Source organism: Saimiri boliviensis, chromosome 9 (genome assembly GCF_048565385.1).
Source record: "Saimiri boliviensis isolate mSaiBol1 chromosome 9, mSaiBol1.pri, whole genome shotgun sequence".
Classification (NCBI taxonomy): domain Eukaryota; kingdom Metazoa; phylum Chordata; class Mammalia; order Primates; family Cebidae; genus Saimiri; species Saimiri boliviensis.
Genome location: NC_133457.1, coordinates 31,535,692 through 31,557,497, shown reverse-complemented (window position 1 = coordinate 31,557,497; position 21,806 = coordinate 31,535,692). Strand labels below are relative to the sequence as shown.

Genomic DNA, 21,806 nt, shown 5'->3' with positions numbered 1-21,806 from the left:
CCTTGGTGCCCCCAAGCAAAGCCCTTGCGTCAGACTCACCCATGGTTAGTCTGGATGACTGTTGGCTGTAGGGATTGTCTTGCCAGAAACTGGGTCAAAAATTTCAAATATATGCAAAATAGAGAATAGCATAATGGAACCTCAGAAGTTTGTCATCCAGCTTCTACAGTTACCAACCTGGGGGCAATCCTATTTCATCCTTGCCCCCACCCCCAGCTCTCCCTTCTTACTCCTAGCTGTATTTTGAAGCAAGTAGTAGCTTTTACATTTTGATTTTTAAATAGTTCACCTTTAAGCTCAAGCTGGAACAAAACTGTTTGACCTCGATGTTCATAACCCTGCAAGCTCTCTTGCTGCTCCGGCGTGTGAAAGGGCTGTGTGGTCTGTCCACGGTACAGCTGCAGGCACTGTCTCTCTTAAAACTGCCCTTGGTTTTCTCATCTAAGGATAGATGCATGCCATGGATCTCTTGTTTACTTTATAATGTGCATTGAATAACACTATTAAACTGATAATGGCTCACACTGTACATGGTAACCTTTGGAAGTAAGAAAAAATGATGTCCCATATGTTTGACAAATTTTTAGATCTTTTTTTTTTTTTTTTGAGATGGAGCTTCGCTCTTGTCACCTAGACTGGAGTACAGTGGTGCGATCTCAGCTTGCTTCAACCTCCACCTCCCATGTTCAAGCGATTCCCTTGCTTCAGTCTCCTGAGATTAGCTGGGATTACAGGTGCCTGCTACCACGTCCAGCTAATTTTTGTATTTTTAGTAGAGACAGGGTTTTGCCATGTTGGCTAAGATGGTCTTGAACTCCTGACCTCACGTGATCCGCCTGCCTCGGCCTTCCAAAGTGTTGGGATTACAGGCGTGAGCCACTGTGCCTGCCCAAATTTTTAGATCTTTAAGAAACCGATTCAGGGAAATTTTTATAGAAATAATGAAAAACTCCATGCCACAAGCTACATTTAGTAAAATTTGATATGGATGAAACTGCTCATTCAATCAAATCTGTTTATTTGAAATAGAAAGGAACCCTTCCTCAGGAGAATAATGTTGACTACATAAAGATGAAAAATTAGAAGCACCTGGGTGTGAAAAATAATCAAGGCATTAAATGGGCTTAATGGAATTCTCTCCAGGAAATGATTTCAAATGAAACTTTGTTCTGGGATAATTTGGATTAAAATATATGCCAGATATCCTCAGGGGTAAAACGGTGCTGTCAGAATGGCCAGTTTCTCTGTCTATGGTGCTCTTCAACCAAGCATCATTCTGAAGCATCATTCAGGAGTTGAAGGGGGAGTGCAGGCTGGGTGGCTTGCCGGCTGGAAGGGCTCAGGCAGTCCATGAACTGCCGGTCCCTGAGATTCCTCAGAAGATAGGCAGAACACCACGGCTTTAATAAAGCTGAGAACAGACACCCTTGTCTCTCGTCCGCTTTGATGTCTGTCCTGCCCATCCCTCCCTCACTGAGACCCCCCCAGGGGTTATTGACCATGTTTTCAAAGCGTTTTGATCTTCCTCAGTTGGGTTGGACAGGCCTCTGATGCTTTTCTTCATGAGCTTTTAGCCGGGGGAGGGGTTCTTCCCAGCAGCGCCTGTGACATTCACTGTAAAGAGGCAAGGACAGAACAGTATCAGGTTTAGAAAGGACAGAGGCTTCCTACCTAGCAGTTGCCCCCATCCAGCAGGGGCCTTGCCCCGGCCCCTGTCGGGGTGAGATTCCTCCAGCAAAGCACAAGGGGTAGAAGCTGGCCCACCTGTCATTTGGCTGGGGCTTCACTTTCCTCCGGGTTCTGCCGCCCCACTCCTGCAGGGTCACTGCTCACCTCACACCTGAGCAGCCTCTGCTTCACCCCGGGCTGGTATCTTTCCAACTCTCTCTAGAAGAAAGTGGGGCACTCCTTCCAAATCCATGTCCAGGTGTCCAGGGGGTTCCGGAAGCCTCTTCTGGCTCCATCATTGCTTTGGCAAGTGCTGGCGGGGGGGGGGGGGGGGGGGCGGTGTATGCATACGGAGCCCATCCATTCCCAAGTAAACCAGAGTCCTTTTGGGTTTTAAGTACTAACAGCATTTAGAAAGGGCGTGGGGAAGGTAGTTGGAGGCCTGTGCCTCTAGGTTGGAGAATAGTGCCTGCCCCGTGCCTCTCTGAATCTCATTTATCCTCCTGGCTCCCCTGTGGTTGGGGTCCAAGCTGGTCCTCAGAGCAGGTGAGAATGTGTGGTGAGGGGTAGGAGGCTAAGCTCAGGGGGCCATGAGTGCTTTTAGGATCAGCCTCTCTGCACCCCATTTTCCGGCCTCTTGTGGATGCGCTCAGCGCCTACAGCAGTGGGCCTTCTCCCCCCCACGTCTCCCCTGCTCCTCCTTGGTGCTTTCTGCAAATCTTAAATCCTGCAAACTTCCCTGCCCATCCTGACCTGTGGGGCAGTGGCCAGCACGTCCTTGATTCATGTGGGGAGCTAAGGCTGCTCTTCCTTGACCAGTACTTCTCTGTCAGGAGTTTGCAGCACCAGCAAGTGCCGTGTAATAGAAATTTAGAATGAGGCTGGGCACGGTGGCTCACGCCTGCAATCCCAGCACTTTGGGAGGCTGAGGCGGGCAGATCACCTAAGGTCAAGAGTTCGAGACCAGCCTGGCCAACATAGTGAAACCCCGTCTCTACTAAAAATACAAAAATTCACTGGGTGTGGTGGTGGGTGAATATAATCCCAGTTACTCGGGAGGCTGAGGCAGGAGAATCGCTTGAACCCGGGAGGTGGAGATTGAAGTGAGCTGAGATCATGCTATTGCACTCTAGCCTGGGTAGCAATAGCGAAATTCCGACTGAAAAGAAAAAAAAAAGTTAGAATGAAAGCTCTGGGTTAGGCTTTGAACCATGACTTTGTCCTTGATAGCTGTGTGATTTTGGGCAAGTTATTTAACCTTTCTGAGCCTTGGTCGTCTTTATAAAGTAGGAATAATTGGACTGACCTTGTAGGGCTATTTTGAGACTTAAATGATGTACTGTATTCAGAGTACCTTATATAGATTATCTCATACAGAATAAATGCTAAAGTAGTAACTGCTATGATTACTTTCTCCTTTGTAATCATCCGTATCCAGACTTGTTAGTGGTCAGGTACTAGATTGGTCTGGTCTTGAGGGCTTTCTTCCTGACTTGGAGTTACCACCTGCTAGAGAATGGCTTTGGACAGCCGCCACCTTTGCAGCTGCTGGAGCTAACCACGAGCCTGTCGGCCGGACCCGTGTGAGGCTTTGGGACGGGAACTGCAGGCAGGAGGCAGCAATGCTGTGCACTGTGGCGTTTCCATCTTGTGTTTGGAGCCCTAGCAGCTGCTCTTGCCGTGTAATACTGGCAGGGAGACTGTCCAGTTGTCCAGTGACTATGTTAATGAGGTAATCCTGTGGGTAGACACTGCCTGGTTGAGCAGAAATAGCTCCAGACTAAGGGCCAGGGCTCTGGCTTCCTGGCTGTGGGAGGCCACTAAATAGCTATGTAACATCACCTATTCTTGGCTCTCCTTTGAAAAATGAGGGGCTTGAACTGGGAGGTCTGTAAACTTCCTTCTGTCTTGGACCTTTGTTGCAGCCAATGCAAATGTGCAAATGCTCTTGTTCCTTCCTGAGAGCCATTGTGGGCAGTAGTTGAGTCAGAGGGGCATGACTGTGACCTCTCTCCCCTTGTGGCTGCTTCAACCATGCCAGACTTCTCTACCCACCACTCCTTTTGCTGATGACCCTTTGTGGAATGCCCATACATTTCCACATTTCCAAGTGCTTCATAGTCACAGCTGGCCTGGGCCAGTGTCTAATGAATGCCACTTACCACATTCATTCATGAGCAACCCCTTTTTTTTAAAAACAGTGTCACTGTCGCCCAGGCTGGAGGGCAGTGGCATAGTCTCGGCTCACTGCAACCTCCACCTCCAGGGTTCAAGTGATTCTCCTGCCTCAGCCTCCCAAATAGCTGGGAGTACAGGTGCCCACCATCATGCCCAGCTAATTTTAGTATTTAGAGACGGGGTTTCACCATGTTGGCCAGGCTGGTCTTGAACTCCTGGCCTCAAGTGATCCACCTGCCTTGGCCTTCCAAAGTGCTGGAATTACAGGTGTGAGTCACCTTGCCCGGCTCAAGAGCTGCCTTTTGGAATTCTCTCCATGGAGCTCTTCCCAGGAAAGCTGTTAGCGTCTGTAAGTCATGAAGGTATTTAACATTTTTTTCTGTGTTGCGTCTTAGACCTCAAACCAAGCTCGGCTAGCATTTTCCTCTCTAGTACTATTATAAGCAGAGCCTCACTTCTTCTGATGGCTCATTGGGTTTCTCTGCTGTGAGTGAATCACTGCCTGACTTGTGCACACCACAGGACCTGCGAGCTTAGAGCCCTATTCAAATAATATATTAAATACCAGGGCCTGGGCCTTTTGTTACCATCTGAAGGTAAAACGTTATTGGTTGTACCAAAGACTGTTAGGTGTCATCTTTCATATACTGATGAGAACCAGATAGCCAGCTCTCTCTGGGATTGCTAAATTGGTTTCTGACTTTGGAAGCCCTGTGTCTTGTAATGACCCTGAGAAGCAATGTCACAGTTAAACTCTCCTCAGTTAAATGTGTGTGTAAACTCTGGTGCCTCCTGGCCTGGCCTGCTGCCTGATACCCTCCTCCTTTGCAGAATCTTTCCTAAGAGGCCTTTGACAGAATGGTGTTTCCTCAGTGCAGCAGAGGGAGAGATCCCTCTCTCTTCCCCTTCTTACAAGGAAACTAATCCCCTCATGAGGGCCCCACCCTCAGGACTTCATCTAACCCTAATTACCTCCTGATACGGTTTGGGTCTGTGCCCCTCCCAAATTTTATGTCCAATTATAATCCCCGAAGTTGGAGGTGGGGCTGGGTGGGAGGTGATTTAATCATGGAGGCTGTTTCTCATGAATGGTTTAGCACCATTCCCCTTGGTTCTATCCTTGTGATAGTGAGTTCTCATGCGATCTGGTTTAAAAGTGTTTAGCACCTGGGCACAGTGGCTCACACCTGTAATCTTGTAATCCCAGCCCTTTGGGAGGCGGAGGTGGGTGGATTATCTCAGGTCAGGAGCTTGAGACCAGCTTGGCCAACATGGTGAAACCTTGTCTCTACTAAAATTTCAAAAATTAGCTGGGCCTGGTGGTGTGCACCTGTAGTCCCAGCTACTCAGGAGGCTGAGGCAGAAGAATTAGTTGAACCTGGGAGGCAGAGGTTGTACAGAGCCGAGATTACACCACTGCATTCCAGCCTGGGCAATAGAGCGAGACCGAGTCTCAAAGAAAAAAGAAGTGTGTAGCACTTTTCCCCAATCCTGGACCCAAGTCCAAGCACCGTGTGAGATGCCTCGTTTCCGCTCTGCCTCTGCCATGACTGTAAGTGTCCTGAGGCCTTCCCAGAAGCTGAGCGATGCCAGAATCATGCTTCCTGTACAGCCTATGGAACTGTGAGCCAATTAAACCACTTTTCTTTATAAATTACCCAGTGTCAGGTATTTCTTTTTCTTTTTTTTAATTGAGATGGAATCTCACTCTGTTGCCCAGACTGGAGTGCAGTGGTGCCATCTCAGCTCACTGCAACCTCTGCCTCCTGGGTTCAAGTGATTCTCTTGCCTCAACCTCCTGAGTAGCTGGGACCGCAGGTGCCTGCCACCACACCTGGCTAATTTTTTTTTTCATAGTTTTAGTAGAGATGGGGTTTTGCCATGTTGGCCAGGCTTGTCTTGAACTCCTGGCCTCAAGTGATCTGCTCACCTCGAGCTCCCAAAGTGCTGGGATTATAGGCATGAACCACCATGCCTGGCCCACAGGTATTTGTTTATAGGAGAGCAAGAATGGGCTAATACACCTCCCAAAGGCCCCACCTCCTAATATCACATTAGGGGTTAAGGCTTCAATATGTAAATTTGGGTGGACACGAACATTCAGTCCATAACAGGAGGCTTCCTGGAAGTCTCACTCAGTGTTCATTTACCTCTCATTAGCTGTCACTTAAACCAGGGTGACTTGTTTTAGTGAGGGCTTGGAAGTGGGGGTCTTTAGCTGATATATTGTTTCGCCTTGAGACCACAACGAACGGAGAGAATAGTGGGGACATGACAGGTGCCCAGTGCTTACTTGGGTGAATGAACTGATAAGTGGATGTGTTATGGAGAGATGCCATCTGGTTTCTGCGCGTTAAATGTGGAGTGAGGCCTCACATTAGTTGCACCTGTGATAAGCCCAGGCAAACATGTGTCTGATGTCACCATACAGGAGAAGAAATCTTGCAGAAACTTCAGACTCTTGTCTGGAATTTGACAGCGCGTGTTCAAGGCAGCTTCGAGTGGGCGTCCTCTTTTCCTTTGTAGAGATCTGGTTCCCTTATTTGGAACTCATCAGATGCATAGCAGTGGGTGTGCAGAGGTGCTGGGCCCGTGGTACAGCAGCCACCTTTCAGAAGGCCCTCATGAGAGCGTCTTTTTTGATTGAAGAAATAGGAAGTTCATAATTGAAGCAGAGAGAACTGGGAAAAGAGTTCACCCTTAAATATTGCTGAATTGAAATACCGAAAAGTTCCTGAAAAAGCAAATACAAATCCCATTTCAGGGTCCTGTAGGGTTCAGTGCGTCTCCGGGAGTTGGTGTGAAGCGGGTGGGGGCTGGGGTGGCTTTTAAGGTAATCGGTCCCCTCCACTTCTCTTTCCCTGCAGCTTGGCCAGTGGAGGGAGGCCCTGGAGGGCTGACCTCACATGAGAGAACTAAGAACCACTAATGGGCCTGGAGGCACGAGGTGGGGCAGGGGTTGGGGGTGAGTTGGCCAGCTCTAGGGAGGGTGGGCATCCTTGTTCTTGTTGTGTAGCTGGGGCACACCTGAGTGGAAGTGGGCCACTGGCCACATAGTCCACAGCAGGGACAGGTCCCTGGGCCACTTTGTCGAAGGTTTAACCTGGCATTCATTCAAGGTCTTCACTCTAGTCCTTCTTAAAAATTTGATCTCAGGTATCATCAAATCTCCTACAGGCACTCTGTTTTGTAGTATGTATTTAGAATCTGAGATCCTTCCTTCTGCCCCCACCTCCCGTCAGCCCATGTTTTCAAATCATCTGTGTCCTTCAGTCCTCAGTTCAGGATCATCCTCCTTTAAGAGGCCTTCCTCGGTTCTCTGTCCTGGAGTAATTTCTCCTTCACATTCCCATACCACACTTCCCTCCCTGCTGTGGCACGCTCATATACAGCGTTGTACTGTGGACTTCTGAGTGTCCACTCCATGCTTGCTTCGGCTCCCCACCTGACTGTCATCACCTGGAGGGCTGGGTCTGGGTCTGGTTTGCAGTACACATTCATGGGAAAGCGGCTCTTTGCCTTGGGGGCTGGTATGCTCCGAGTCTCTGATTTTTCTTTTGCCTCCTTTAACCTTCTTCACCAAGCATCCTCAGCCTGTGGTTTCTGAAGACTTCCTTTAAGTCATAGGAGAATTGTTTTGGGGAAGGGTGGGGTCCCTGTAGTTCCCCTCTTGGTCCCAGGGGCTGCCCCAGGGGCACCCCACCAGGGCTTATGTAACTGACTTGGAGACGTGGTTAACCCAGGGAGGGTGGTGGGGTGGTGCAGAGGCCAGCTTTTGGCAGAGGTGGGCGTGTGTTCTGCTGGGGAATTCAAGGTGAGCCTGTGGAGAGGTGACTGTGATGTTTTGGTGGTGATTTTTCATGCAGTCACGCAAGTGCCATCACATGGCCCATCTTGGGGTAAAGGTATCTACTGTCCACAGGAAATACAATGTGAATCACCTATATAATTGTAAATTTCCCAGTGGTCACAGTGAAAAAGGAAAGATGAAATGGTGAATTATTTTTTCTTTGACAGAGTTTTGCTCTTGTCACCCAGGCTGGAGTGCAGTGGTGCTGTTTTGGCTCACTGCATCCTCTGCCTCTCAGGTTCCAGCGATTCTTCTGCTCAGCCTCCTGAGTAGCTGGGACTGCAGGCATTCACCCCCACACCTAGCTAATTTTTGTATTTTCAGTAGAGACGGGGTTTCGTCATGTTGGCCAGGATTGTCTCTAACTCCTGACCTCGATGCCCACCTTGGTCTTCAAAAGTGCTGGGATTACAAGTGTGAGCTACCATCTGTGGCTTGTGAAATCGATTTTTAAATTTTGTTTATTTTAAGAAGCAGGGCCTCACTGTGTTACCCAGGCTGCAGTGCAGCCGCATAGTCATAGTTCACCATATCCTCAGGTGATCCTCCTGCCTCAGCCTCCCAAGTAGCTGGGATTCTAGACATGTGCCACCATGCTCGGATAATTTTTTAATTTTTTCCAGAGGTGGGGTCTTGTTGCTATGTTTCCCCAAGCTGGTCTTGAATAGCTGGCCTCAAGTGGTCCTCCTGCTGTGGCCTCCCAAAGTGCTGGGATACAGGTGGGATCCACTGCACCCAACTGAAATTAATTTGAATAATTTATTTAATCTGTGATGGGAGATCTCTATCCAAAATATTTCATCATGTCATAAATGATAAACTTACCATTCTTTTTTTTTGTACTAAGTCTTCAAGATTAGGGATGCCTTACATTCAATTGGGATTAACCTTTTTTTTGTTTTTTTTTTTTTTTTGAGATGGAGTCTCACTTTATCACTCAGGCTGGAGTACGGTGGCATGATCTCGCTCACTGCAACCTCCACCTCCCGAGTTCAAGTGATTGTTCTGCCTCAGCCTCCCAAGTAGCTGGGATTACAGGCACTTGCCACCATGCCCGGTTAATTTTTCTGTTTTTCAATAGAGACGGGGTTTTCCCATGTCGGCCAGGCTGGTCTTTAGTTCCTGACCTCAAGTGATCCGCCTGCCTCCCCCAATGCTGGGATTACAGGTGCGAGCCCCTGCACCCGGCTGGGGTTAATCATATTTTGAACAATCAGTAGACACATGTTGTGGGGGTCTAGACATGTGGTCAGCTACAGTTGGTATTGGTTCTCCCACCTGATGCTCCTTGAAAGCAAGGACTCTGTTGTTTTAATTAATTAGGTCCTTCTCTTTGCCTGCCTGGTGCCATACTTGGCCTGTCGCTGATGTCGGTGGGTGTGAGTTGAGTAGGGGACTGTCTGGCAGAGTGGCAGTGCTGGGCTGGAACTCATGCTGCCTGGAGTCTGGCACAGCTCTGCTTCTAGTCAGCTGTGTCATCTCAGGAAAGGCTGTGTCCTCTCAGCCACGGTCCCCCATCTGTAGAGTGAAGTCTTTGACCGTGATCTCCAGGGGCCTGCCTGGTTCTGACTTGCCATAAACTGAGCCACAGATCTGGGCAGGGAAGGTGTCAGGGCTACTGTATCCACCTTGGCCTTGTTGGTGAGGCAAAGCTTCTGAGAAAGGCCGTGGGGTTGGCTGTACCTGTCCCACAATGCGCTGGTTTGCCATGTCAGATTCGGGCCAGGGGCTGATGTGTGTATCTCATCCATCGGGCCTAGAACTGTGGAAATGGCCGCTCACAGATTTGGCGCTCACTCCCCCATCAGGGGCCTGTTGCCCTGTCGGCATCTACAAGGACCTGTGGGTGCCGAGTGTGAAGAGGCAGAGATGAACTTGTCCTGGGCCTTGGGATGCTTATTTTTTGAAAGGTAAAATGGACCATGGGGAGCCCCTGCCATTTCCTGAGGTCTCACGAGGATTCTTTCTCACACAGGCTCAGCTGGAAGCTCAGAAAGCCACTCAGGACTTCCAGAGGGCCACGGAGGTGCTCCGCGCCGCCAAGGAGACCATCTCTCTGGCCGAGCAGCGGCTGCTGGAGGATGACAAGCGGCAGTTTGACTCCGCCTGGCAGGAGATGCTGAATCACGCCACTCAGAGGGTATGAGTCATGGCCGGGTGTGCTGTGGGGGTGTGCACGTGCATGTGTGCTGGCTTCCCCCAAGTGGAGGTAACAGACTCGACTCCCAGGCATGTTGCCCGAAAACACTCTCAAAGTCACAGGTTGTCATCTCCATGTGGTCTCTTGGCTGTGCTTGGTATGAAGCCAGTGCTCTGAGATGAGTCATAGTGTCTCTCTGTGACAGCGAGAGCTGCTCCTTCCCCTTATGTTGCTGAAGGTTTGTCTGGTTCCGGTCATCCCCGAAGGGCCTTAACTGTGGACTCAGGCTTCCAGAGGGACCAGGTTGTATTCCAGGGTCTGCTCCCAGCATACTGGCTGGGTTTAGAATCTGTGATGAGGAGACCTTGATTCACAGCCCTACACGGGGTCTGCGGTTTGAGTATGTGCTGTTGGAGAAAGCAGAGGTCGTGGCAGATGAGACCAGAATCAGGCGTGTACTTAGGACAGGCCTTCTGGGCTGGGATTCCGGGAGCTGACATGCATGAAGGAAGTAGACTGGGTGTGATCCTTACCCATGGCTTGGCTTGCTGGGTTTTATGCCATTATGTTGGATTCTTTACCGGCTCCTGTGACCACCTCTCTGGCTGCGTTACTCAGAACCAGAAATGGTAGTGCCTTAGTCTGTTCAGGCAAAGACAAAATACTAAACATAATACCATAAATGGGTTAGTTTGTAAACAATAGAAATGTATTTTTCACAGTTCTGGAGGATGAGAAGTGCAAGATCAAGGCACTGGTAGATTCGGTGTCTCGTGAGGGCCTCAGGAGGTAGTGAGCCGGTTTACAGATGACTGTCTTTTCCATGTCCTAACACGGTGGAAGGGGGGGCACATGAGCTTGTAAGGTCATTAACCTCATTTCTGATGAGATTAATGAATTTTCATGGAACCTTCATGACCTCAGCACTTCCCAAAGACCCTACCTCCAAATACCCCCACAATGGGGACTGATTTCCATACGAGAATTTTGAGAGGACATAAATGTTCAGACCATAGCAGCTAGGGACAGTTCTTGGTGCAGCATTACTTGGTTACCCCTGCCTAACTACCGGGTTTCTTAGAAGTCAGGGAGAATGTTCCTGGATACCTCTTCCCCCTTCAAGGCTTGGCTCCTGGGCTGCCCAGGCTCATGTTCCTGGTATCCCCCGCACCCCGCATCAGCCTGGGTCCATTGTGCCCCTCTGCATTCTCTGTCTAAATCACAAGTGCCTGGAAAACCAGTGTAGGGGCTGGTTTGCTGCAGGGTGGGAGGGTGAGCTGACCTGTGGATTCCGCAGCTCCAACTAAGACCCTGAACAGAGTGGGTAGGGGGTTGCAAGAGGTCTTTGTGACTCCTTGAGAAAGCTGTCTGGGGGTCTAGAATAGAAAAGTCAGCAGGTTAATGCCAACTGCATTTCCCTTTTCAATGTCACCTGCCACAGTGGCTCAAGTCCTGGGGGATCTGATAATTAAAGAGATGGCCTTGTGCTTCCTTAAATAGAACACTTGACACACAAATGACTTCGAGAGTCAAATCCACGTTGACTTTATCGCACCTCTCCCTGCAGCCTGAGACTCTAGCGGAGTTTTGCTTTGCGAGGCCTTGCGCCTCCTGCCCCCTGGTGGGTGTGATGCTCACAGAGCTAGACTTGGGCTGGAAACAGCTTTTTTGGGTCATCTCATGAAAAACGGAAGAGGTTGCTGGAAATCTTGGAAATTTATAAGCCAATGTCTGATAGATATGAAAAGGACAAAATGCAGGGTAGCTTCTTGCAAGAAATTAGCTGAAGGACTGCTTTTCCTTTTTGCCCTTCTACCCCGGCTGGAGACCCATGTCAGCCTATAAGCAAGCATTTCAGAAGTCATTTAATCTGTTCTTTAAAGATAAACCAAGTTTCTGCTTTGTTTATCTGTTGTTTTTAAGTCCTAGGGCCCCAGTGGATGGATGGTGGGTGGCCTCCCAACTCAGGGCACCATTTATACCAGTTTTTAGGAATAGTGCTTTTTGAAGTTGTGCAGTGTAAGACCTGTGGGGCTCTACAAGATGGCCCTGTACTCCTCAGGTCATGAGGGCTTCATAGGGCACTGGGAGGGACAGCTGATATGTGCCCTCTCTGTGGCCACTGAAGGGAAGGGCCCATTTGGTTTTCTTGGGGATGGGGACAACCTCTGCAGACTGGCAGGTGTTCCAGGTCACATGCCAGGATTTCCACCTTGGAGCTGATGTTCCTCGTTCCAGATTCCTTCACAGTTGCATAGGCTGGAAATGCCCTTCATTGAACGGATGAGTTAAAAAATGGACACCAGCAAGAGACAAAGCCTGTGGCGAAGCTTTTCCCCATCACGTCCCCATGCCACTTATAAGGTCAGGGTACAGAACATGCCCTCCGAATGTGATGGATGATACGGATGATGCAGAATGTCATTCTTTCTCTGGGACACAGACTTGCATGGTTGGCTTTGAAACAGCATGAAGTAACTGGGGACTCTGGACTTAGCATTTCCCCTAGAGGTGTTCATGCCGACCCCTCCTAGAGCCTGGCGGGCCTGGGATGCTCAGCCCGCTGAAAGCTGCAGGATAGAAGGGCTGGAAGATGTCTGCCCTTGTCTGCCTCTGGGCACTCTAGGAAGCTCGTTTCTTTAAAACAAGGGAGCCTCATTTCACACTCTTCTTCCCAGAGTATTTTACTTAAGGGTCTACTGAAAGAAAATTCCATGCTCAGAAAGGCCCAGGCTGTCTTGAAGACATGGCAGTGGTTTGGAACACACAATCCCTCAAGGCACAGCAGAACACTGGGGTTCCCACGTTATTTGCCCAAGACCATCTGTGCGACCCCTCACATTTCCTGTGGTGACATCAGGCAGCCACACTTGGAGCCACGGCTGAAACCAATGTACTAGCCCTGGTGTGCTCTATTAGGACACAGGCAGGGCCACAGGCAGGAACAAAGGATCAGTTTTCTGCTCATTGCTGGGGTTGAGATGAGGACTCTGGAAAACACAAGCAGCTCATGGCAGAGCTGCCAAGCCTGCAGTTGAGCAGCCTTCCTTGGGGCACAGGGCTTGGGGTCCCTGCTGCTCCCCAGCTGGGGAGCTTGGGCAGCATAGGCCTCTTGAGCCTCAGCTGTTTTGGCCTTGAAGCTGCCTTTATGGGCAGGTGATAGCTTTTCATCCTCTGAGAGAAGGGCTGGCATCCTGGGAGGGAGAAATGGGCTTTTCTGATGTCTGCTGAAAGAGATCAGACAGAGGAAGAGGGAAATGTGACTTAGAAATGAGAGGCATTAACTGTTTCTGAACTAGCAGCAGGCAGCTGCTGGAGAGGACAAGACGCAGGGTCAGCCCTTCCCCTGGTGCACAGTGGATAAGAGCTGCTCAGGACAGCCTCCCTGACGCTGGTGGGTGTGAACTGCTCCCCTTCCACACAGTGGGAAAAAGTGCTTTCTTAGGTTCCATTGCCCAAGGACGCAGTAAGAATCAGAAAACAGTCTGAAGGAGCTAATGGAGGTTCTGAGCAGACAGTGAGATTGCCTCCCTGGGCAGAAGAGGCCCCTGACTGCAGCTCTGTGATGTTGGAAGAGATGTTGGGAGTGTAACTGAGGGTGCAAAGGCCTTGGACATTGATGAGTCGAGAAAGAACAGGAGGCTGAGGAGCTGTGCCTGGTGGATGTCTACTGGGCAGGTTGGGCCATTCTGCTGGTGTGGGACCCTGCAAAGAGGCTATGCCCAGCCAGACTGAAACACCCATTCAGTGCCCAGTGGCGCCCATGCAGGAAGGTGCCGGCTGTTTGTTCTCTTCTATGGGCTGACATGAACAAGGACTAGGGCTGAGCAGCATCCCTGTGGTCCCTGGACCCTTCAGCATCTGCCTGTTCCAGGGTGTGGGACGCAGTTTGCCACTCCTACCCCTGAGCCGCCCTCCTCCACCCACACACCACACCTGCCCCACATCACTGCACATAGCTCATGCCCGATGCTGGGCTGCAGATGGCGGAACTACTTGATTACCTAGGAGCGGTAACTGAGGCGACATGCTCAGTGACCTTCTCTCTCAAGGCAGGAAGCTGTGTGTGTGAGGGTCTCTTCCAAGAGCTGGAGGGTTTGTTTTTTTTTGAGACAGAATCTTGCTCTCCCGCCCAGGCTGGAGTGCAGTGGTGTGATCACGGCTCAGTGCAACCTCCCTCTCCTGGGTTCAAGCGATTCTCCAGCTTCAGCCTCTCAAGTAGCTGGGACTACAGGGGTGCGCCACCACGCCCAGCTAATTTTTGTATTTTCAGTAGAGACAGGGTTTTGCCATGTTGGTCAGGCTGATCTTGAACTTCTGACCTCAGGCCATCGACCTGCCTCAGCCTCCCAAAGTGCTGGGATTACAGGTGTGAGCCACCGTGCCCGGTCCAAAGTGTATTTTTTGAAAAATGATATAAGTAATACTCCAAGCAGGGGCTGGTCTGGGTTGGTCTGGGCTGACCTCTGCTGTCATTTGAAGGTCATGGAGGCGGAGCAGACCAAGACCAGGAGCGAGCTGGTGCATAAGGAGACCGCGGCCAGGTACAACGCCGCCATGGGCCGTATGCGGCAGCTGGAGAAGAAACTCAAGAGAGCCATCAACAAGTCCAAGTAAGTCTGAACCCGGTCTTCCCTGGGGCCATGGCTGTTCTAGTCTGCATCTTCTCGGCCTTTTGCATGTCACGCACTCAAGGAGCAGCCTACGCAGTCCTTTGATGTAGACCTTGGGGCCTCACCAGAGCCCCTGCCCAGGCTCTTTTGCCCCTACTGACTCCCAGAGGCAGAGGATGCTAAGGGGTGGGCTGCTCTGGATAAGACTAAGTTAGGAGACACAGAAAAAGGTATTTCAGAGGACATTATTAAATGGCCCATTGGTTGGAATTTGGTAAACTCATGCTGTACCCTAGGATCTGTGACTGACAGTGTGGACACGGCCCTGTCCCTCAGTCTATCTGTTAGTGTAATAGGGATGAGCTGTGTTCACAATATATGTTCCCTGTGATTGAGAACTGATAACATGCTGTTAAGACTGGCTTTAGTAATTTTTTTTCCAATCTCGTCTCATTGCAGCCCTGTGTATTTTTATACAATACTGATAATGGTGGGCAAGCACAACTGTGTACCCTCTCTTGGGGACAAGCTTCCTGCTTGATTCGCAGTTACTGGGCCTCCTAGCAAAAGAAGGATGACTTATGATGACCTAGACTTAACAGCCAAAGATAGACCCAGAGCAGGCTGTGCACGGCTACTGAAGGCCTGGCCTCCAGGTGCAGTCACAGCCCCAGCTGGGAGGGGCCGGGCAGGTGGAAGCCTGGCAGATGCCCAGTCCTCCTGCACTCCTCCAAGTGAGGGAAAGGTGACAATTCAGTGAGGAAGAGGATATCCAAGGAAGAGTTTGGTCCTCCTTGGCTCTGTACTATCCCTGGTACCTTCTCCCAGGCTTGACTTTTCTTTGGTTTCTGCTCACACTCTTCCAACATACATATGGACACATACGTGCAGAGGAATAGCATTTAACCATTTACTATTGGACTTAATTGAGTATTGTATGTATGTTTTGGTTTGGTTTGGTTTTTGGTATGTCAGGGGCTGATCTGTTGAGAGCCAAGTAGTAGACATGCATGTATGGCATTTTTTCTGCAGGGGAGGCAGGAGGTGGCGCGGGTTGCTGTAGGACCTGTGCCTGCTCTGGGCGAGCCCAGGCATCATCCACACGGCAACACTCAAGGAGGCCAGAGGAACAGGCTTTGATGCTGCTTCCTTTAGTGTGAATATGGTGGGTCTTTTCTCAAAAGACCTGAACTCCCACTGCACACATACTCATCCATTAACTTAAATTAAATTGTACTTTACCATCCTTTTCAGACTTCTAGAAGAGTACAGGGACAGATCCTAGTCTTGGGTGGCTCCTGTCTGCTCAAAGGAGAAAATGTACATCTGTGCATTCCACAGAGCGGCTTCCAGGCTACCTCCATGCCCACCCTGCCTCTCCAGCCACACTCCTTTGCATGGATGCTCATGTTCCTTTTGCTGGGTCATCTTCCCTATGCCCTCCGATGCCCATTCACACACACACTCCTCACCTTGTGCTCTCTCTGCTCCTTTTGGTCACATGAGAGAGTTTATACACTGCACTCTCTCCCCAAGTTTCAGGATTTTCATACCCATCAATGGCAGTCCTATATCCTTGTCAACCATCTGGATCCTCAGGATGCAGGACTTGGGAGCTTCATAGAGGGTGAACAGCTCAAGAATAAAGCATTGATCTACTCTTTATGTTCAGACACCAAAGTTCCTAAAAAAAAAAAAAGAGCCAAGTTCTTCTGGCTGACCCAGAACTAAGGGTACTGGTAGAAGGCTGGAATTTCTTGTGCCCATTACGTGGCTGAGTCTGTCAACTAATAACTCCAGTCCTGGGCAAGGTTCGGGAGGACCAACCTGAGACCCCCTCCTAGTGGTAGCCTTGCTGTGCTGTGACAGAGTGGTGGTGCTTCTCTCTTCCCCGGTTGACTTTAGTAGAGGAGGAGGTTTAAGGATCCCCTTCTGCAACCTCCTCTGCTCTTCATCCCTGGGGAGCCAACTTCATTAGGAGAGCAGATCCAGGCTTCCCTTACTGCTGGGTGTAAACTTGTGTGGCCTCGAATAGCCTTCCCAAAGAGGAACAGGAGCTAGGTTGCAGGGTCCCCAGGATATGTGCGTGGGTTCTTGAGATGGGCCTCCTGTCCGTACAGCCCTGGGTGAGCCCAGTCGTTCTATCTGCTGTGTTAAGCAGGCTCCAGTGCCAGGAGCATCACCCTCATGTCATGGCCTTGCTAAATATTGGAAGGATGACCTGGCCGGCGATAGCTGATGCCTTTCATCTTGTGGAGTTTATTGCGGTCACTGTATTACATTACCCTGATAGTTTTCCTTCCTGTCTTCTGCAGGCCTTATTTTGAACTCAAGGCAAAGTACTACGTGCAGCTTGAGGTATGTGTAGCTTTGGGCTTTGTTGCTGATGGGATTTTTCTGCACTCAAAGCCTCACTTTTTTGGGGTGGCAGAATTTCAAATGGGCCATTTCTATAAGGGGAAAGTGGAGAGACACATTCTTTACTGAGTTTTCAGACCTCAGCATTGTCTGGCTTGGGTATGCAGTGGTCTCTGAACCTCTGTCATTTCAGTCACTCTGTTGTACTAGGTCAGTGGTTCTCACAGCATGCTTTTAGGACCAGGAGCATCAGCATCACCTGGAGACTCGATGAGATGCAAATCCCCAGGTCCCACTCTAGATCAACTGAATCAGAAACTCTGAGGCTGGAGTCCAGTGAGCTGAGTCTTAACAAGCACTCAAGGAGACTTTGATGCAAGCTCAAGTCTGAGAACCACTGTACTGGGAGCCACATGTCTAGACTTTGGGACTTTGGTGTGTTTGATGCCCATTTTTGCTTCCCTCATGGGGTTTATCCCACCAGTGAGAGTGTTTGGATATGAGTGCTTATTACCTGGATGCGATCTGGGGATGATGGTGGCTGATTTTGTCTGGTGAATGAATAGCAGTTATTACGGTAATCAGGTCTTAGTCACTCTTGGAAAATTCCTTGAAGTGGAATCATGGGTAGAAAGTGTAACTGATGCCGGGCGCGGCGGCTCAAGCCTGTAATCCCAGCACTTTGGGAGGCCGAGGCGGGTGGATCACGAGGTCAAGAGATCGAGACCATCCTGATCAACATGGTGAAACCCCGTCTCTACTAAAAATACAAAAAATTAGCTAGGCATGGTGGCACGTGCCTGTAATCCCAGCTACTCAGGAGGCTGAGGCAGGAGAATTGCCTGAACCCAGGAGGCGGAGGTTGCGGTGAGCCGAGATGGCGCCATTGCACTCCAGCCTGGGTAACAAGGGCGAAACTGTCTCAAAAAAAAAAAAAAAAAAAAAAAAGTGTAACTGAACCTGTCACTCAGAAAGCATCTTAAGGCTAGCAGAGTAGTCTTGACTTACGTCTCCTGTTCTCCCGACCAGCAACTGAAGAAGACTGTGGATGACCTGCAGGCCAAACTGACCCTGGCAAAAGGGGAGTACAAGATGGCCCTGAAGAACCTAGAGATGATCTCAGATGAGATCCATGAGCGGCGGCGCTCCAGTGCCATGGGGCCTCGGGGCTGCGGTGTTGGGGCTGAGGGCAGCAGCACGTCTGTGGAGGATCTGTCAGGGAGCAAACCTGAGCCTGATGCCATTTCTGGTAAGTCAGGGGCCCCACTGGGTAAATGGGCAGATACCAGACTGTGTGATTCGTTTCCGAGGGTCCTCACTTTCTCTGGCCATCACTGAAGGGTCTCAGAGTTGGGCAGGCCTGAAGGCTACTTCTGGTGGCTTCCCATGCTTTATGGAACACTGTGTTCATCAAGATGGTACTAAGTGTTCCTCAAAGTCAGGATTCTGTGGTCAAATAAATGGGAAAATGTTACACCGTCACTCTTCTTTGAGAGTCAAAGTATTCACTACAACATTCAAGGCTGAGAAGTCCTGCAGGAAAGAAGAGCTAAGAATAGGGAATTTGGAATCAGATTTGATTCAAATCTGCCATTACATCATTACTAGTGTATGATGTGGGCAAGGGCCTTTTATATTTGTTTCTTCACCTGTAAAGTGGGCAGTATGATGGTATCTACTTTATACTCTGCATTGTGTAGGGTGGTGGTTCAGATTACAAGAATCAACACCTGGCACCCAAGCAGCACTCAGCAAATGGTGGCTCTTACTGGCATCTGACCAGAGAGACCTTTTTTCCCAGGGCCACCCCTGGACATGGTTTCTGTTCTGCTCATCAAGAAAACCCGCCCGGCACTGTCCTTGCACACTTCCTTTATTTTCCTTACCTGTGGAATAATCCCTTTTTGCTCTTTCCCAAGCTCCTTCCTCAGAAGTTCTTTAATTCCTTCAGCAAATATTTAAGTGCCAGGTTCAAGGTAAAGGAAAAGGAAACTATCATTTGAGTAACAACTATGTATGAGTTACTTTAATGTACATCATCTCAAATCCTGCATGGAGAAGATTATGAAGCTTAGAGTTACCAAGGTCACACAGCAAGTCGTGCAGTTAAGGATTCAATTCATGGCTAGCCCATTTTCTGTCTCCAATTATTACAGTACTTATCATTTATAAGAAACCTTTATGGAATGCTACAAGGCTGTTTTTAAAGAGAAGAGGGGAAAAAATGGAGGAGGAAAGTTCTATTAAGGAGTGGGATTGTGGGCAAGCTGAAGGAAAACTGCTGAAGGCCAAAGAGGTTTTGAAATCATGGGAATAGTATGTCTCTGGGCCTTGTTATTTTGGTCACCAAATCATGCAGCTACAGAGCACTGTAAAGGACTTCTGGTCTTTTGCAGCAAATGGTGATTCTGTGTGTGTCGTTTATGCGATCAGAAGTTAACCTGGAATATAACAAAGGTCCCAACAGATATTCCATAGTGGCCTGTTTCTTCTAGTAGCTCTTGCTTCTCTTGACATAAGAAAGAAGCCCACGTCCAACTGGCTTTGTCTGGAGTATGTTACAGATGACCAGAACCTCTTCCTGTGCACATGAGAATCTGTTTGGGGGACTGAGGTAGAGAAAAGGTTCTAATTTGTGGCTGAATTAATGTTCCATTTTTAGGCAGTGTCTTGTGACACTGATTTCTTGGCAGGGTTCTAAGGTTATTGGAAGGGCACTTAATAGCTATGGGATCCAGCTGCTTTAGAGGCTGGTCATTCGGGCTTGAGCAGTCACATTCCTTCATTAGGTGCTCACAGTGACAGATTCTGCAGTTCCCGTGCTGTGTCTAGCTGCCTGGCAGCAGCAAGCACTTGTGGTATTTGAGGTGAGAGATCCCATGTGACTGGTGTTCTTTCTCAACTTAGTGGCCTCGGAGGCCTTTGAAGATGACAGCTGTAGCAACTTTGTGTCTGAAGATGACTCGGAAACCCAGTCGGTATCCAGCTTTAGTTCAGGACCAACAAGCCCGTCTGAGATGCCTGACCAGTTCCCTGCGGTTGTGAGGCCTGGCAGCCTGGATTTGCCCAGCCCTGTGTCCCTGTCAGAGTTTGGGATGATGTTCCCAGTGTTGGGCCCCCGAAGTGAATGCAGTGGGGCCTCCTCCCCTGAATGTGAAGTAGAACGAGGTGAGTAGCAGCCTTCTCACCCTGTCTCAGATGATACACTGCCTCCGTAGCCTGACTGTTGTGCTGTGTCGTATCTCTGCCAGGCCTCGGGCACCCCCGTGCTACGTTACCCGGTCTCTGGTTGTGCTGTCAGTGTTGATCACTGAGGTTATTTCCAAGTGCTGTTCCAGGGGGCCTCCTGGCTCCACTCAGCTTCTATAAAGTAGGGCTTAGGTCCTGTGTCTCACATCAGAACAGTCTCCTTGGCAAGCACATAGTAGAGAGGTTTCTTAGCTATGAAGTGAATATGGCAAATTTCATCTCTAAAGCCAAGGAATATATAAAATAGCACAAGGAATGAAAGCAGTAAGTGATTATATACTCAGAACCTCCCTGTTAGGCACAGAAGGCAACACTGGGAATTCTACAGGGCTGAGTTAGCTGGTTGGTTTGAGCCCAAAGTGACTTAAAATTGTCAATACTCACTTTTGATAATCTTTGTATTTCTATAGGAGACAGGGCAGAAGGGGCAGAAAATAAAACAAGTGACAAAGCCAACAACAACCGGGGCCTCAGCAATAGCAGTGGCGGTGGTGGCAACAGTAAGAGCCACAGCAGCGCCTCCCCTGAGGGCCAGGCTTTGGAGAACCGGATGAAGCAGCTCTCCCTACAGCGCTCCAAGGGAAGAGATGGGATTATTGCTGACATAAAAATGGTGCAGATTGGCTGATTCATCCTGGGCCCTGCCCATGTGCGTATCAACATTTATACATGGAACTGGAGAACATTGTGCCAATAATCATTTAATATATGCCAAATCTTACGCGTCTACTCTAAACTGCACTAATGAAGTTTCAGTGACCTTGGGGGCTGAAGATTGTTCTGGGTAAGAGCCTTGAGCTGGTCTGTTTTTCAGAGCAGAGCTGTCGCAAGCAGACTGTGACCAGGTTCACAGCCTTTGTGGAACATTCCGTGTAACGGCACTGTGGAAGCAATAACTAGTTCCTATGAAAGAACCAGAGCTGGGAAGATGGCTGGGAAGCTAAGCCAAAGCGGGGCCAACAGCTTGCTTCTCTTTCTCTTCTTACCCTCAATTTGTATGGGAAAATGGAGATGCTCTCTCCACTTCTACCCCATGATATCTAAATGATAAGGAAAACCCACACACAAAGCAAAAACTCCAGCATTGAGAGCACATATTTTTGACCCGGGGGAGGCTTAAAAAAATCCAAGAACACAACTCATTTTCATCACCTCTGGTGTTCAGAGGGGACATTTTAAAAAGCGTGTATGCTAAGATACCCATTAAAACCATTTCTAGAAAGGCTACCATGAACTGCACTTTTTGGGGTGGGGAAGGTGAATGCCAGTGGGGATGGGGGGGATGACGGTAGGAGGGACTTATCATAGAAGGGAATCTGTGGCTGTGGGGGAGAAGGTTCTACAGCATAAGCCTTATTCTGCCAGCTAAGGGGATTTATTCTAAGAGAAGTGCATGTGAAGAATGGTTGCCACTGTTATTATATTGACAAGGTGTTAATTTCTCTGTAGGTTGTAACTTTAAAAATAAACGAAATTATTTAAGGGTTATGCTGCACTAGTATTCCTTAGAGGAAACTCTTCTTTAAAGCTAGGAAAGGGAGTAGGCATGTGTTGGCAAAGGCTGTTAAATAGAAGCAATGGAGTCTGTTATGTTAATAGTAGTAAGTGTTAAGACTGCTTTTCTTTAATGTTTTCATGGTAATGCATATTTAGAGCACTGTATTTTTGTCTCGTTTTGTTAAGAAAATTTAGCATTTCTAAAAAAAAAAAAAACCCTTTCAAATTGTTAATTCTGTCACAGCCTGTATAT

The 21,806-nt window shown here is 49.1% G+C and overlaps 1 protein-coding gene across 3 annotated transcripts in view; it reads left to right on the top strand.

The window, feature by feature from the left end:
- The window catches only part of SH3BP5 (SH3 domain binding protein 5), a 79,008-nt gene extending 57,768 nt beyond the window's left edge, over positions 1 to 21,240 (top strand). For 2 of the 3 annotated variants that reach the window (XM_039480166.2, XM_010335670.3), the window contains 6 exons: positions 9,672 to 9,836; positions 14,319 to 14,449; positions 16,765 to 16,807; positions 17,837 to 18,056; positions 19,715 to 19,975; positions 20,467 to 21,240. In XM_039480166.2, coding sequence (XP_039336100.1) covers positions 9,672 to 9,836; positions 14,319 to 14,449; positions 16,765 to 16,807; positions 17,837 to 18,056; positions 19,715 to 19,975; positions 20,467 to 20,684 — 1,038 coding nt within the window. In that variant the 3' untranslated portion in view covers positions 20,685 to 21,240. The remainder of the gene's footprint in view (positions 1 to 9,671; positions 9,837 to 14,318; positions 14,450 to 16,764; positions 16,808 to 17,836; positions 18,057 to 19,714; positions 19,976 to 20,466) is intronic. The other variant, XM_074405660.1, reaches the window with a different exon arrangement.
- The last annotated feature ends 566 nt before the right edge of the window (positions 21,241 to 21,806 follow it).